Source organism: Pagrus pagrus (genome assembly GCF_965226575.1).
Source record: "Pagrus pagrus genome assembly, chromosome: 10".
Lineage (NCBI taxonomy): Eukaryota > Metazoa > Chordata > Actinopteri > Spariformes > Sparidae > Pagrus > Pagrus pagrus.
The window spans coordinates 20535121-20553206 of NC_140194.1; the positions used below are offsets into that span (position 1 = coordinate 20535121).

Here is an 18086-nt window from a genome sequence, read left to right on the forward strand (position 1 = left end):
TTGCTGTTGGCTACAGCAAGATCTGAGTCAAACAGGCTCGCTCGCTGCAAGTTTCAAGGAACTGCAAATGTCAGTTATGTTTTTTTACTCTTTAAACTTGAAATGTAAATCATAACTGTATCTTCTACTTTATTTATAAACAGTGAAACAAAACAGGCAAAGACAACAGGGACGACAATTTTGATTCAGGGCCATGTAAATAATGTTTTGTTTTCCTCAAGGCATTCAAACCAGTATTACAGCCATGACACTGCAGGCACACACTCGATATCTTGTGCTCTCTTGAGCTCTCTTGCTTCACAGCTCCGTCCCAGTAGTCAGTGCAACACAAAGTTGGCATTCATTCGTTTAATCGGATTTAATTTTAAATACAATATATACAATACAACATTTGAAATGATACGTGTAAAAAAATATATGTCATCTTACAATACAGTACCATTTAGAGAACGATGGAAAGTAAAACAGACACGGAAACAACATCTTAACACACTCGCTCCACTTAACAATATACAGCACATGTGAACTCCGAACCTGTTGTAAGGTAGTATCGGTAGGCTCCTACGTACAAACCCAGGACAATTTCATTAGCAGAAGCTGAACAATAATTCATAGATCCTGACGTACAAAAGGAGTTGTTTTATCCACTGAAAATGCTTTTTGTTCATGCACTTTGTACATGCTCCACTGGAAGACAGCTCACATTTCAAATAACTCAGGATCCACACATTTTATTCACATTCATCACTTGCCTGGAGCTTTAGGGATCGGACCCTCACAGCCAACAGAGTAAAACAGACTTATGCAGTTACCTGCCTGCAAGTGATTCACAAACCTCTGCCCTTTTTCTCACAGAGATCTGCTGATGCAGTTAGTGTTTAATTGGTGACAAATGGACAGTGAAGATGGCCATTTACGAGCTGTAAGTACTCATTAGGAGGAAAGAACAGTTTTTCCTTGAGTGTTAACTGAAATGTACAGTATAACTGATCCTGGACACACTGTTCACTCAAGGCCCTGTTATGGACTGTGGTTTCCAAACATGCTGCCAATAGCAAAAGAACGCTGTGCGCAGCATTTTGCTGACATCCAGTTGAGGAATTTATGCAGCTTTTGTTGTTATCCCCAAGATGTAAATCTGTCCATAAATCTGCAGCGTGCAGCTAGTTTTGGCTGGCATCTTATTTCAAATAAAGATCAGACAGCAATTTCTCCTCCAGAAATATCAGCCTCTCAACACCGTTGCTCTACTTGGGCATGAGGCGTATCAAAGCCATCCATAACACTTGTAAAACATCTAACTGCCCTGCGGTGACATCATGTGTTTATAGCTCATAAGCAGGTAATACTAGGCTGAATTGGCACCATGGTGTGCGTCATAAAGAATACCACACACACAGCACAATGTAGATTGTGTTTCTGAGCATCATCCATTCAAACAAGATCCCTTCCAAGGAGCTGATCCATGCGGGTCACGGAATCATTCACCAGAATGAATGGCGACATTTCAAGGGAAATGCTGAGGAAAAACAATACGCCATATTGTGAGGTGGTGGGCATTCTAATTTCATTTCAGATAGCACATGGGGGATTTTCTGAGGAAGGATTGCGAGGTGGCGGTACAAGCCAATCTGCGAAAGGTCTCGATCTGTGACACTGAACAAGACCTTGAGGGAAAACACGGGACAGGTGGCTACCGCAACAGCGGAACAAAGCTTTACGAAACTGTTGCAGAATGCATAATGACGATATGCTTCCACCTCATGTTCCTAAAGAACGTCAGTTTTATGTAAACATTTACCTCTTTATTGCATTGTTGAGTGATTTCTTGATGTCATTTCAATGTAGAAACCAATCTGTCGCTGAAGATTGCTCACTGACAGATGATAATTACACAAACATGGAAAATGACAGGATTATTTTTCAAAGCACGGCTCTGGATTGCTTTGAGCATCATCGTGATGATGAGTTAACATGTGCTGCGTTAATTCTTGCAAATGTTCGCTGCAAAACAACATGAAGCAAGGTGGGGAATTATAAAAGGATCTTCAAAGGAACGCCAAGCAAGTTTCCCCAAAGCAGCAGCAGCAGACTGTATGATCGGAGAGCAAAGATCACAGGGAGGCAACCATGTAGGAGTAGAAACATTGGAGTTGTGAGAGCGCAACATTGGGGAAAGAACGAATTGAGATCCTATAGCTTCAGGGGAGATGTTGTTTTGCTGGTGTAGAGAGTGAGGCAAACACAGACCAATTTACTGAGGGAAAATTGTGCTGTGGTGAAAAAAAAAGAGACCTAAGAGCAGACCTGGCCCATTCTTCACTGTGCAATCTAATCTCAGCTCTTGGAGAAGATGGGTGAAAACAAACATTGTTCTCCTGTCAGCAGCCCTGACGGAACATACAGTGCTAAAAGAGCTCAGCCCACTCACACGCCTGCCTCAAACACAAAGACGAAGATGATTAAACTGGGAAAGAATGTTTAACACTGGAAAAGTTAAGTGCGACATGATGAATATTCAAGGCAACAATGACCTCTGATACTTTCCTGGAGGGTTTTGAAGGAGGACAATAATAAAGCGCCAGATGGGGCCTTTCTCAGAGGATCCCAGGGCTACACTTGTGCAGGCTCAATATCAGTCACGGAAAGATTTCTGAGGACACAATAACTTTAATTTCTGAAAAAAAATCAGAGCTATCCCTTTCCCCTTAATACTTAATAAGTGGTTCGTGATTTGGAAAAGCAACAGCGATCAGCTGTAATAAAAATGAACAAAACTGTATCAAACCAGCAGCTCCATTTGTCCTCATTCCACACTTGAAGCACCTTTCTGAAGAGCCACAAAATATGTTGTCATGGTAGGAGGGCTGGGTGATATGAAATGTCCCTATTGAATATTATTTTGATATATATCTATTAATGTGATACGATATGTATGCAATGAATTATGCTTTACACCAGACAAAACAGCCTTGAATTTGTTAAACAAAAGGCTGGGTTGATTCTACATGTTTGTCTACAAATCCCATAAAAAGGCCAAAACCATAAATGTGTTAGTCCATCTCTTAAAAAAGACGAAACGAAATTAGCCATTGCTGCTTTGACCCAACACGAGCATTTTTGGGGACTATTTTCAACTGCAGATTAATACACACCTGGTGTTTTTGTGATTATTTACAGTAGTAGGATTATGTGTGAGGGTTGGTTCAAAATCAACTACAGTTAATTGTGATGAAGTAATAAAGTAACATGTCACCCAATTGAACTGTATAGCTCACTGATTTTAGTAGTTTTTAGACAACAATGGAGTTGTAGAGGAAACGGCAGCCTGTCTCCCCCAGAAAAGCAGGCTAGGTAGGCGGCAATCTCTACTGGTCTTAGTAATTATGACAGTAGCAAAGGAGGAAGTGACGTAGTATAAAAAACACAGGATTTTCACAGAGCAGACTGCTGTCCTCTGTTAAATAAAAAAGTTGACTGTGAGTTAATTTAAATTACGATGTATGTAACATAACTTATTTTAACCCAAATCATAACCCTTTTCCTAAACCAAAGAATGTAGCTTGTTACCGAAACTTAACCAAGTAGCGTTGGTGGCTAAACATAACCATATCGTTTTGGTCGCAGTTTTGGTTATTGGAATTCAACCTATTCTGTATGGAGGATTTGTTCGGAATAAGATATCATACTTGTTAGTAGGATCAGTTCTTTGTTGGTTTTGGTCTTTTCATCGGACTTGATGACGGTAAGACAAATATGGAATATTATGAGCCTTATCCTAGATACGAGAATGTTGTAAAATAATGACACAAAATGATATATCATGTAATACATTATCAATTAAATTTGGCAAAAACATAATGTTGAATTATCGTCCATCCCTATGTTAAGGAAAGCTATGAGAAGCTGAACTAAATAAAGGCTTATGGAACATTTAAGAAAGCATACGTTCATGAATACTCTGAGGTCAGTTGAACAGTCCTTAAGAATGACTGGGATGATTCTCCTCTAAGGTTACAACTTGCAGGTATAAAAAACTATAGACTGATTTGGCAATCAAAATGAGTATCAATAAATACATACAAAATGAATAAATAAACCTGGAAATACATACATTAGTAAATAATGATAATAATAAAAACCTTTGCCTCTATGACTTACTAAGAGTCTTTAGTCCTCATTGGCTGAGGGGTTGTGTAGTCCATAAACTTATACTTCTAATAATAAGCCATTCTTTCTGACTGGCTGTCACCACGATGCGAACACACTCAATGTCAAAGGCAATTTTGTGGTCTACATCTTGAACCTCAATGTTGCCATTTTTAAACTCCCCTAATGTGATATAAGAGGAACACTGTTTCCCTTTTTTAGTCCCGACTAGTTTCTCTCCTACTTCCAGAGCTCCGTGGTGAAGAATGTCATTCTGACGGTCATCAGAACCAGTAGCAATCTTAATTTTACTAATTTTGGTAGATTTATTAAAGACTATGACAAAGAAGTCTCCTGTAGCAGGAGGCTTGCCCCAAAAGTATTCGTCCACAGAGCTGTAAGCCTTTGTGGCGTCGTAGTTCTCAAAGACGTTAATGTTGGTGTAAAGGCTGGCAGGAGGGTTGTCAGGAATGTCTATGGAATCTTCCTCGAAGTCGTCGTCCTTCAGCTTGTTCTCCGCTCCTTTGTAAGAAGAGTAGTAGCCCATGTGCTGGAACAGCGAGGGCTTGAAGCGGATCACGTCCTTCTGGGCCAGCAGGCCCCTGAAGTGTATGAGGAGCCAGTCGCAGGGCATTTCCTGGTAGAACATGAGGAGGAAATGAGCCAGACGTGGCAGGTCTTTGGAGTGGTACAGCTTCCCGATGTAGCCCAGCTTGGAGAACTCCAGCATCACCCAGTAGGAACCTTCTCTGGAGGTGATCACCTTCTTCAGCGACGTCAGGAAGTTCCTGGAGCAGCGCACATCGTCCTCTAACATCATGTAGAAGTGAGAGAGGTTTGTGCAGAAGTTTAGGAGGAATGCGTAGTCCACATTCTGCTTAGAGCGGAAACGGACCCGATCCTCCGGGTCGTTATAGTTCCTTTTCAACCCATCCAGAGATGGATAGTACTCCTCTGGTGCCTGGATCACCAGGAGGCGTCCGGCTATGATGTGGTGAGCAAACTTCCTGGTGATCTCCTGCACCAGGTTCTCACACCAGACCAGATCAAAGTCTGCCAGGTGGACCACAACCACAATCTCTTTGAGTTCCTCGTAACTGGACTGATCAAAGATGGATTTGATCGTCTCCAGGAGGTAGTTTCCTCTTTTTCTTTTGACTGATGACAGTCCGATGGTGAGATATTCTGTGAACGAAAGTGAGCAGTTCATATTATCATAATGTAAACAGAAATACTTTTCAGTATATTCTATAAACATGCTGTTGTAGGTTTGAGAAGATTAATACTTTCAAACCAATTTCAAAGAATGTTCCTGAAAATAAACTCGAGCTGGAACCTGAGCTCTTGCGAATTGTAGACAGACAAAATAATCTCAAGGTCCACTTCCACACTTTTTCCATTTCTTGCTTCCAACTGCATCTCTCAGTCTTACTCAGCTGATTCCCTACTTATACAACCACTTGTTAGCGAGTGACCTGAGTCTTATAGGTTACAAGGATGACGGCTCGTTGAATTATAATGAAGTCTACTAATGAGGACTTTGAGATGCAGTTGATGAAAGTTCTAAAAAAAAAAGCTACCTTGAGTGGACCTTGAGCTAAGCCTACGGTGTCGGACCTGCAATATTTGACAAATCAGAAGACCATAAAATTTATTGAAAATACATTTTTACATCAGAAATATTTATGACCAACTTTTATTACACTCATATAACCAACCAGGGGAGCTTTTGTGTTCACTCTAGGTAAAAGTAAAAACCGCTCGGTGACTAAATCTTGGTATATGTGAGAAGAGTAGCGTGTAGTGTTTAAATTTGAGGTCTCTGTGGAACAGTTACTTTTTATTGCTCTGTCTTCAATCCCCATGTCAGACTGTTTAAGGTTTAGATTTTATTCTTGGCTCATGTTCACAACCATGATTTACTGTAATTCCCACAAGATCACAAAAAGAGTCAATGGAAATCCCTTTTTAGACAAACACTAAACTTACTCTTGCGGTTCAGTGGGGTTCCAGCGAGATAACGATACGTGACATTAATGGTTCCAGAGAAATTACTGAGGTCTCTGAAGGTGTGAACATATCGCTCTGAGCTCGGTGGGTGGACCGATGTTTCTCTAAGCTGTCTTTTATCGCCTTCCTGGAAAACAACATGAAAAACACAACATTACTTTACATAATGAACATTAGAGAATACACACAAGCTGTCACAACTACTGCAGAAAAAGGGACAGGAAAAGTCATCTTGAAAACTTTTCTAAAACTGTTTCTACTGTGAATAATTCAAATAAGGCGAAAACCAGACTTTTGCTTTCTTAAACTTGCTTCTGACATCCTGTACAAACTTGAGACAATATGTGTTTTGATGTAGCTCAGCTAACCCCCAACGTTTGTAGACAAAGGGAGTCTTGAAACCTCTCCGAGCAGTTTGCACAGGCGAGCAAATATGTCATATGACTAGAGAATAGCACAAGAGAGCTGGAAAATGCGAATTCTCTTTAAATAATTTAAATAACAAACACAGATAATGTACTGTGATCACCAACTTTTGATGGCATCATGAATAAGAAATAAATCATCTGGATGATTTCAACTTGGGTCCATGTCATGAAAATTTAAACATGTTTCCTTTAAAAAACAAGCAATTATAAAAAGCGACAACATGGGCGGAGTGAGCAAATACAAGAACACATTTGGTTTTAAGAGCATATTTGGTAAAACTTGGTGTTCGGAAGAAATACAGGAATACTTAGTGATCTGTTCACCCATCAATCCATCCGTTATCTGAAACCGCTTATCGTTTTCAGGTTCACTGGGGGGCTGGAGCCAATCCCAGCTGACATTGGCCGACGGTGGGGTACACCCTGGATAAGTGGCCAGCTCATCACAGCGCCTTAGTGACCTATTTGATCTAAACTTCCAATTTGCGAAATGCTTGTTAAAAACATACACAACGAAAATGTACTGACCAGCACGTAGCCATCTTCAATGTAGAGGTTCAGGAAGAGGAGGAAGGTGATGAGGAAGCCGAGGAAGGGAATAGTGGAGCGTTTCCTCAGACACCTCATCTTGTCCAGGGATTTCCACACAAGCCTCATGCTGTACACGCTCTCACTGGGATCTGCATGAGAAGAACATGGGAGGGAAGAACACGTTAGGCCGGCTTGCTCTGAATGTCGTCAGCCATCGTTGCTGCATGTGAATAATTTGCCTTTTATCAAGCATCAACAGATTGTGGGGGAATTAATTTTAGGACCATGTGGTCATGTATGTGATTATCTTCCACTAGCATCATAATTGTTCTTCAACGGACTTCTAATGATGTGTTATCGAGTGGTGCTTTTTTTCCTTCTCAGGGAAAGATGTGGACCAAATCCACTAATTGGATCACATGACAGAAAAAGTGAAGGCACCGCAGGACATTCCCTACTATGGATTACTGATTTGAATCAAGTATGTGTCTTTACCAATAACAACAAAAAGCTAAACCAATAGGCAGCTGAATTTTTTTATGCATCCACATACCTCACCCTGCAGGTGTTTTTTAGCTGTGCAGTGATGGGTGGTGGTGCGATGGTGGATGGTCAGCATTTCAATACATTCTTATTCTTTGATGGGCAAAAAGAGATGCCTCTGTTTGCTCTTATCAGCTTGCCTTCTCCTCTTTGTTGTGAAAATGTGAATCTCTATTTTTAGATTACAGGCCACTGTCACTAAAGGGAAAAGTCAATTCAATTTCCAATTCAGTTCACTTTATTTCAGATTTGTGGTCCATAGAAGAAAACAATAGAACAGATAAAGGGTAAGGGATGAGACGAAAAAGAGACAACACAGAGCATAAAATGGAGACTTGCTTTCATTTTTGATCAAACTATTAATTTATTGGTCAATCATTTATTATCAATCAGACCTCATGGTGACCTTCAAATGTCTGTGTTTGTGTCCGACCAAAAGTCCAAAACTCAAAGGTACTCATTAAAGACTTTCATAGTAAAATACAACAAATCCTGACATTTGATATGCTGGAAGAAAATTGCCATTTGCTTGATTAAGAGCAAGTTATTGATCGATTATAGCAATTTATGTCCATAAATGCTCTGAAAATCAATAGTTTTTCCAATCGAGTATTAGGGCTGAGTCTACCAATTATTTTCACTCTGGTTTAATCTGTTGATTATTTTATAAATGATTTGTTTGATCTTTAAAATGTCTTAAATGGTGAGATATGTGGGTGTGTGGAAAACTGGTGCAGGAGTTTGGACTGGTGTCCCTCCCTCCTGGTCACAAACCAGTTCAAATCCTTTCAAAGGTTATATTTGATAAAACCTGGCAATAATAGAAGACTTGTAAACAACTCTTTGAAGCTTTTATTAATTAACGATTCTATAATTAATTGGAGAACAGGAGCAGTGTGTTGGTTGTGAGGGATGAACAGGGGTGGATGGTAACAGATTAGAAGAAAATAATTTACTATAATCAGCCCACATTTGTAAAAATGTTTGATTAGATTATAGCTACATTTTCAAAGAATACTTGATTACAATCTTGATTATGCCCTTAGGTGATGACAATTACAAAATTACAAAACCTTACGGGCGTTGACTTGAACAACTGTAAATGCTGGATATGGATAATGCATTATACTATATTTTGCAATTAAAAATATGATTTCGTATAAATTCAATGATTGATTTTGACAAAATCCAAAAGTAAAAATGTTGTAATCTAATACCCTAATAAATGGATCTAATACCAATTACAAAAATTGGCATGTAATTAGATTTCAGTAACTGACTTAATTTCACAGTAATCTAACCCTGGGGGTGAGCTGTGTCAAAGGAGGCTCACAGGTTGGACACTATACTGTACACGTCCATGCTTTTAGAATCTGATATGCTGCTGTAAGAATGTATTGGTACATGTCCAATCGTCTTTTGCTTTCATCCCCTTGTCGGTAATGCATATGGGGGTAATAATCATGGACGAACCTCACAACTTTATATAAACCATTTAAAGTGCAGATTTGCAGCCTCCTTAAACCACTCAGAGTCGAAACAAAAAGGTGAGGTCCAATATGTTGGGTTCCATTACGATTTTAATGGTGTCGATAATAATGTGGCTGTCAGAGACTAAGGGCAGGAAGGCAAAGAGTCACACAGTAAATTGATTTATACCCCTTTAACCTAATAGTAAATGACCTGTGTGTTTCTCTCCCCTCAACACCGATAAACAAAAGAAATCCAAAGTCTGCTTGATGTTGACAGCTAAACTTACATATATCAGGAGGCTTATAAGCAGCAATGAAACCTATATACAGCTTTCAGCAACAACACAATTATGTATCAGGCTCAGTCACAAAAAGACTGGCAACTCCTCATAGCAATCGTGCAACTTAGACTGACTGAGGGAGAAAAAGGCCACAAACAGCAGCCGCAAAAGTAACAGCCTAACAATGGCGCTGGTCTTTTCTTTGCCAGCAATTAGGCATCAGCATGCGCTTTTGTTCCACTGCTGCAAAACCCCAGAGATGCCTAATAGAATACAAACTACCTCTAAGCTCAGTTCAATGACCATACACACATCGATCACTCGCACCAGGAGTCGGCCTCACCTGGGATTCAGCTAGTCAATACCTCTTTGTGCACACTTGAAAACTGAATTTAACACATCCATCCACTGCAGCTTGTTCTATGCAATTTTCAGCTCAGTGTGGCATAATGTGGTAGGCAATTATCAGTAATTACAATATTTAGAACTGTTTTTCACCTTACACAATATGACAAAACAAGCATAACTACCAATAGCATATGTAAGAATGGGCTTCAATTATGAACTGGTTAATTGCTGCAATTTTATATTGACTGTCAATCTTCAATTCAAAGAAATAGTATTTAAGGCTTGGAGCACAAAAGGAGCACCTGTTTCCTTAATGTACATGTTGTCAGCACAGAATCCAACAGTTTGATCAAATCAATAAAGGAGTCAGTGTGAAGGTGTCTGATTATAACACGTTTTCATCAAATTCTCTGAGAAGTTTTGCATAACAAGTCAATTCTGAGTCACATACACAAAAAGAAAGTGTAATACAGCAAACAAACAGCTTTAGTGGTTTCCATTACATTTCCTGGCATTCAGCACTTACCAGTTACCCTTACATCTTAATCTCTACCTATCTTCATGTTACCTTCGGCCTGACATGAACTTATCTTCTTACCAATCAGTTTGATGGATTGAGGAATGAACTGCATAACCTGAAATGTCTAACCTAAAGCTAAGTTAAGCTAACATTCCCTGAAACATAAGAATCTGATGCAATTCTACAAGCAAGTCAACATTTCTGTAATACTGTATCTGGAATTTGAAAATTTGAGTTTCAAACAAAGTAACTGGTCATTTTTGTAACTATATACAGTACACCATGTATCCTTTATACACTCTTTTTAAGCTATTGTGTTAGCAACAAAACGTTCTTACTCCCAACTTAACTCAAATACTCTCTAGCGCCAGTTTTGGACATGAAGGGCTCTGCAGTCATGTTAGCAATAATACGTAATATACAACACTTGACAATTCGCGACACATTGTAAATTTTGGACTGTTACATTGTTGCATAGTCGCAGTTTGGTTAGGTTTAGGCACAAAAACTACTTGGTTGGGTTTAGGAACAAAAACAACTTAGGTTAATAAAAGATCATACTTTGCGTTGAAATAGGGCCACTGACCAGACTGCTGTTCTTGGCACGTTGGGAATGAGAACGGGCTGTTAGAAACATTGTGTCAATGCAGACATCAACAATGCCTTGATTACCATAAACATGCATTGCATACAAATTCAGTTATTCAAACTCTCTAGCTCTGTTTTTAAAGCAGAATATGTTGCATTGTCTCTGTATCTGTGGCATGTCTTGAATAAATTGCAGAGCTTCGCTGTAGAAAGCTGAGAGCAGCATGCTGATGATGAGGAGAGTCATTAGGGCCACTTTGGGGGAATCTCAGCTGATGACTACAAGTACACAAGTCCTCCTGACACCACAGCTCAGGTAACTCTTGCTTCTCTGTGCCTGCCCTGCGTTCTTCAGTGAGAACTCAGCGGAAGCTCTTTCCTTTTGCACAAACTATGTTGCACCAACTGACCTACAGTAACACTAAAAAGAAAATAAGTTGTGCGTGATCCAGTGGGAGCGCTACGATTAAACTACTTCCCTTCTTCATGTTCGAGGGGAGCTGATCTCTCATACTGGAGTTTTGGGTGTCTATCCCGATGATACAAGACAAAGCGAGGCGCCTCTCTTATTTCAATAATTCAGTGTGAGCTCAGTGCAGGAAGAGGATGAGATGCTCATCCTGCCAAAGGCGCAGCTGGGAAACATGCTCACTTCCCCTACCCCAGATTTAACTGTGACTGAGATGCATGGCAGAACAACTGAAACATCATCATCCCTACTTCCACTCTACTGTATATTCTTGGATAATGCTACGATATAAGGTATATGTGGAGATGTGGATGATGGATCACTGCGAGCATCAAGAGGTCATGTGTGTGTTGTTCTGTTCATTCTTGTGGCATGAATCCAGAGTGCAACTGCAGAAGTGAAATGGACTAAGTGTGTTTTAATGGGTGTGTCATCCTGGCAGTCACACACTCAGATGTCTCCAGCACCATTTCAGGACACAGCACACTCCCAGCAGGCTGGGGCTGTTAAATATCCATTATGCACTGTGTGTGTGAACTGGACCAAATAAACCACAACACTGCCTCTCTGCTCACTTATACCCAGCGCGCTGTGCACTTAACAGATATCAGCTGTCTTTCCTGAACTCCTTTTCAAAATCGTGCTCTCAGTGAGAGGTTAAATCCCGTTAGATTGATATAAAGGGAGCTGGGTGGCAACAAAACTGTGACAAATGCAGAGTGTACGAGCCAGACTTTACAAATTCAATTAGACTTTCCATCTTGTGGCTTGAGTGTTTAATTTGATCAAGATACTCTATTTGTTTGTCATTTTTTTTTTTTTTATCATTTTGGCTGTAACAAACAGTCACACCCTGCTAGGAGCCAGAATTCCTTGTGATTTTTACTACAGAGATAAGATAAAAAATACGCCCAGAAAGCCTCCTGAAAAATCCTCCAAGGAAGCTATCACCTGGTTGTATCACGCCATGACTACTGCCTTGGGGTTTGGAAATGGCTCTCTGCTGGAAATCTTCTGCCCATCAATCCTTGACGTCACGGCAAGCTGAGGGTTATTATGTTGCTGTGCAGAAAGATGAGCAAGCGAGGGAGTGAAAATGAGAAACAAAGGAACTGTAAAATTACGTTAGGAGCTCTGTGTAAACTAGGATCATGATGAAGATGAGAATTATTATGTCTGCCTCGTACAATCACAACGCAAAGAATTCAGGATTTGGAAATGACATTTTTAGGAAGTTGATTTCTTGAAATCTCGATATCCTGATATATCTTTCTGAGATTTCTGTCTTTTTTTATTATAAAACTGGTTTAGGTGCTAAATTAATACTGTAATAGATAGATCCTTAGAGAAATGTGAAAACAATTAAAAAATTGTGCTTTTAAGCAAGCTGTCAGGACTTCTGTAAGGGTGTAAGGCCACAACTATGAAATCACCGCCCTTAGCAATGCCCCAAACAAAGTCATGGCGTTAGGGGCATTGGCTTGCTCCAGCCTGTGAGAGCTGACCAATCAGAACAGACTGGGCTTTTCAGGAGGGGGGCCTTAAAGGGACAAGCAACCAAGAGAAGAAGAAAACAGTTTCAAGGAGACACCCAAAATAAAAGTATAGACCTGAAATTTAGCATAATATGGGACCTATAACTTCCATTATAATAATTACAGAAATTCAGCAAAAGCCCACATTTCCAGTCATTCTAACACTGAAATTAGAAAGTAAAATCTAGGTTTTTATAAATGTTTTGCGAGCAGTATTTTTTTTCTGTGTTCCAGGCAAACCTTGGCAAGCTATTTCTGGAATCATCGTCAATGTCCTCCCTGCTTCCCTGGCAGCCCATATGAGATGACTGATCCAGGAATTGTCTTCCTCTCCCCTGCTACACCCCCTCCCTCTAATGGTGAAATCTGACGGAGGCAGACTTCAAATGGAAAACAAGGAGCTCCCCAGTGAGGAGAAGGCAATTATGGTCTGGCCTGATGTGCAACCTAATGCCAAGAATTCTATATCACACCGAAAAAACAAAACAAAACAAAACAAAAGACCTTCCATCCCCTCTCCATTCGTAATGGCTTGATTGCTGCCGAGTGGAAGCGGTCCTCCTGCATGCCAACGACACCACTTTTTGTTTTTCGAGTGCTGTGAAAGGGGAGTGAAGAGCAGAGTAAATGGGAAAAAAAGGTATAGGACTGAGCAGAGCAGCACTGACATGCCACAAACATGAGTCGAGTTCCACAGTAATTTCACATCCCATCTTCCCAAGGTTGTTCCTTTAAAGTCATTCCCACAAAAGTGGAACCACAATGTCAGGATTCCTCGGAGAACATGTGGCTTGGCAGTGGAGTAACACCTGCAGACCTGAATCTGACAAAAATCTGAATAGATTACTTTTTTAAAAAAATGTTTGTGTAGAGTATCAGCATAATGAATTCATTCTTTTGAATGCCAGCAGCCAACTGAGAAAGGCAGAATAATGAAGTTGAGATTTGAAAATAAAATGTTCTCCCATGAGAGTCTCAGGTACACACACAGCACTGAGTCCCTCCATGTGCATTGATGTGTATTCAGAAATCAAAATAACCTCTTAACAAACACTTTTCTAGCCGGCTTGAATCAACTCTCAACTTTCGATTTAGGCCACTCCGTCTTTAAAATGTGAAGCTGCGTTTTTGTAATGGGAAAACCTAGATGGGAAACTCATTGTGAATAAGAAAAGGGGAAAAGATTAATAAAATGGGTAGCAGAAAGCAATTCTCCCACATTTCATCTTGTTATCTGTTTTACATTATTTCCCCTGGGTATCCTGCACCTTGCAGATATACAGCTCTGCACAAATAATCAATTAAGCCTGAAGATTTGCGGGGATTCAGCAGTTGCTTTGTGTCAGGCCTTCAGCCACTTTCAATGGATTTTCTTTCTTGATAAAAAGCCGGGAGTAACAAAGGCTTTTGTTGATAACAAAATTGTGGCGCATGGTGGAATAATAAATCCCTTTATTATGAAATGGCTGTTTTGTTAATAATTCAAATTGGTCAAACGGTTTACCAATTACCACATTCTTACAGGCTGCCAGAGAAAGGAATCTGTCATCTACAAAGACTTAGCGACCCTTGTCAGACATCCACGCCTCTTACAGAAACACTGAAATGATCTTAATTATCAGGATGCAATAGGGACTCATCAATGAGGGTGTTATCAACTCACGGTCTGGTAAATTAAAGCCTGAAAGCTGTGTTACTGGGAGATCCACCATGTAATTCCTGTCAACCATGTGTGTCACAACAGGCAATCATGTTGCCACAAAGGTAATCTTCTCTTATTTAGCTTTTTTTTCCCTTCACATCTGTAAACTGCCAAGTGGTTTCCTGATCAGAAAATGATCACAAACGTGGTGTGTTTTACAAATCCCTGCTGCGTCAAACTCCGGAGGCCAGACGGTTGCGCCGGGGACCCAAGCAGATGTACCACCTCGCGACAGCAGCAGCAGCACCACCTTCCCCCTTCGCCTCCCTGCACTGGGCCTGTCACCGCTGTCAGCAGCTTGAGCTCACTCACTCTAATGGGAGGAGGAGGTATTGTGGAGGTGGCGGTAGAAGATAGTGTGTGTGTGTGTTGAATGTGATGTGTTCCCCACAGACACACTGTCCAAGTGTGCTGCCGCCGCCCCCCCCCTCCCTCCACCACTACCAACTGCCACCGCTACCACTGGTCCTCGAGGGAGAAACAAGCAGTCCAGTGACAACGGCACTTCCAGCTGTTCTCCCATAAGGAACCGGTGTGGAAGACAAGCCTTGGAGCATAAAAAAAACCCCAAATGGTCTCAGCCTGTCAGGCTCTCTGATACAAGAATATTTCCAAGCACCGCCAAACAGCCTTTTCTATTCCGGACGGTCCTATGTCCTTGCCTTTATAAGCTCGTACAGTCAGAGGACGGTGCTTTGTTCTCGTTCCAGGATGTGTTGGAGACATCAACAAAGCTTTTTTATTCATCAGCGTTAGGGCTTCTTTTTTTGTGCAGCACTGGCGCAGGTGGTGCAAGCTACTGGAGTACATTCTCATGAAATACTGAGCAAGTGCCACCCATTGATGCTACCTTCAGAGCAATCAAGCATCAAAACATTTAGACCAAATGGCTGTGGCCCTGTCTCTACTGCAGTTCAATTGTCCAGATCATCCAGCCCAGTCTGTAATTGAAATGTGATTGTAAAGAGCTTCCTCAGATCGGTCCATATCCCCCCCACCCCCACCATTTGATTTTTTACTAACTTGGCTGGAGAGGAAAAGGTCTCATATCATTTATAGCTCTGAATGGACTTGTGCCATGTCTGCACAGCCAATCCTTAATGCCATCAGTGATATGGAAGGGAGACTGCATTTACCATGCAACGCAAACTGAGTGCAATCAAAGAGCTTAATGCACTGATTATGTGACAACACATACAGCACTTGCTTCATGACAGAGAGCTGCTGAGAGGCTCTTGGAGTCTCTGCAGTGAAAGTGATTGAGGACGCGGTCGCTACTGAATCACGCTTTCAGTGTGTTGTATAGATGTTTATGTTTAAGGTCTGGGGGAAATATGAAAGCCTGGCTATGGTGAGCATAATGAGGACGGGAGGCGAGAGAAATGATTCATATATGGCCGAGCCTCTCTGAGGCCCTTCTAAGCAGTTAGCACTTTGACCCAGATTAGCACGCCGCCAGGGGTGCACTTGGGAGGGATGGCGATGGAGGACTGCGATACTGTCTGCTTATTTCCACTAGAAAACACACTTGACATGCGTACGCTCCCTGTACACATTCAGACACATGCATATGGTCTTCATTTCCTCCCAATCCCTTGTGTGAGGTTGTTAAGATGTGGTGAGGTGATATAAATTATTACCTACATCTGAGACACAGGATGATTAGTATTTGAGTATTGTGAAGTGTTCTCCAGGGCAAAGATATTCAATTAATTCTTTGTTATATCACATTCAACTAATAGATAGTGTGTCTTCCCGTCTTTGAACTCCCTGACTGCCCTCTGCGCCTGACGTCATGTGTCATAAACATATGCTGCTTCTCCCTCGAGGCACTTTTCTACATTAAAAGCACAGACCCACGTGCATTAGCAGACAACAGCCTGTCATCATGTCTACTCCATAAAAAAAAACTGGACAGTGGCTACGGGCATGAGAGACGATGAAACAAATTGGGAGGGGGGGAAAGGCCATTGAAGAAAAGGCCTGAAAAGAAATCCCCTCTCCCTCTCCTCTTCTCTCTCTGTCTCCATTTGTGAGTCAGGAAAAAGGAAGAGGAGACTTGGCTCTGCCTTAAAAGCACTTAAAAAGCCAAGGTCACCTCCTGGTCAAATCTGTGAAATGAGAAAATGGCTGAAGGGGCAAGAGGCCGGTGGCAGATAACATGAGAATGCACTATCTCCTCCCTACACATTTAGCGCAGGGGAGGACGGGGCACTGGCAGGCTTTTCAAAAGGCTCCGTGTTGAAATGCAGACTGGAGACACAAAAGGATGGCCCAGTTTCCCCCAGTATGACAGTGCATACATTGAAGTGCTCTTAGGGAATGAGCTTTTTGGTCAAGCAGCAAGTGGACAGCCAAAGAGCTGAATGTGAGCTCACACGACTGGGTTTTGCATTTAATCACGGCAGCTGAAAGTACTCAGGTAAATTTAAAGGTGCAGCCTCTATTTCAGTCGAGAATCATTAGCGACATTAGGAAAACGCATCTTGAAATTGAATTGACTTTGTGCTGATCCAATACTGGAAATCAATATCTAAAAAACAATGACAACTATCTCACTTGACACTGTATTTTCTCTTGACACTGTTGGCTCATAGATTTTTTTCTGTGATACATACACCACCAAAATGATTTGTATTTAATCGATAGGCGTGCAGCTGTGACTCATATGCTATGACCCAGTGTGCCCGTGATCTATAAGTCCTGTTTGCACACAGAAGTGAGCTCCCACTGGGATTTGTGATAACTGCAGATGGGTATCTGTTTTAATCACGTGTGACTCAGCCAAGTCCATGATGTGCGAAGTGAAGATCCAACCACACATCACATAGCAGACGTCATCCAATATTGATCCCATCTACTGTCTCAGTAACTTATAACCCAGATACGTTTAGATTTCTTTGTTTTTTTGTATAAAAGTCCTGTACTAAGTAGACAATAATAGATCCTGCTGTCAAAATGCTCAATATTTGGAGGCATATTGGGTGTAAATTTAGTTTAGTTTCAGCGAGTTAAACCTGTGGCATGCTATCTTCACAGCACCAAAGCTAGCGACAAACTGTAGTGATTAGCTTTTACTTTCACACTGGACGTGGTTGTGTCTATCCTTCCCCTCCTACCTATGCAGAGTTGTCAATCTTTATACTACTTCCCCTGACCTCCTCCTTTGCTGCTGTATTAATTACTGTGGCCACTAGAGGGCGCCGGCTAAATACAAACGTAAATATGGGTCATATAATAAGCCGCTTTCACCTTTAACCTATATAGACATTTTTCTGATGACGACAGCCTGAAATTGCACACATCTAGTATAGTTGTTAGGTGATGATACTGTCTTTACACAATACTTGCATTTCGTAAGGACTCTTTACAATACGTCAAGAAACACAGGATCATTCAACTTTTTTACTTCAAAAGCAACCTTCATAACCTAAAGATCAAAAAGTCTGTCTCCCCCAACAAAAGAGCAACAAGCAGAAATAGAGATGTACAGCACAATACCTCAGTGGA

The 18086-nt window shown here is 41.0% G+C and overlaps 1 protein-coding gene across 7 annotated transcripts in view; it reads right to left on the bottom strand.

Annotated features, from left to right (window-relative positions):
* Window positions 1-333: 333 nt before the first annotated feature.
* The window catches only part of mgat4c (mgat4 family member C), a 137425-nt gene continuing 119672 nt past the window's right edge, over window positions 334-18086 (bottom strand). For all 7 annotated transcript variants that reach the window (XM_084363903.1, XM_084363904.1, XM_084363908.1 and 4 more), the window contains 3 exons: window positions 7116-7267; window positions 6139-6286; window positions 334-5334 (listed from right to left, as the gene is read on the bottom strand). In XM_084363903.1, the coding sequence (XP_084220029.1) occupies window positions 4178-5334; window positions 6139-6286; window positions 7116-7267 (1457 nt within the window). In that variant the 3' untranslated portion in view covers window positions 334-4177. The remainder of the gene's footprint in view (window positions 5335-6138; window positions 6287-7115; window positions 7268-18086) is intronic.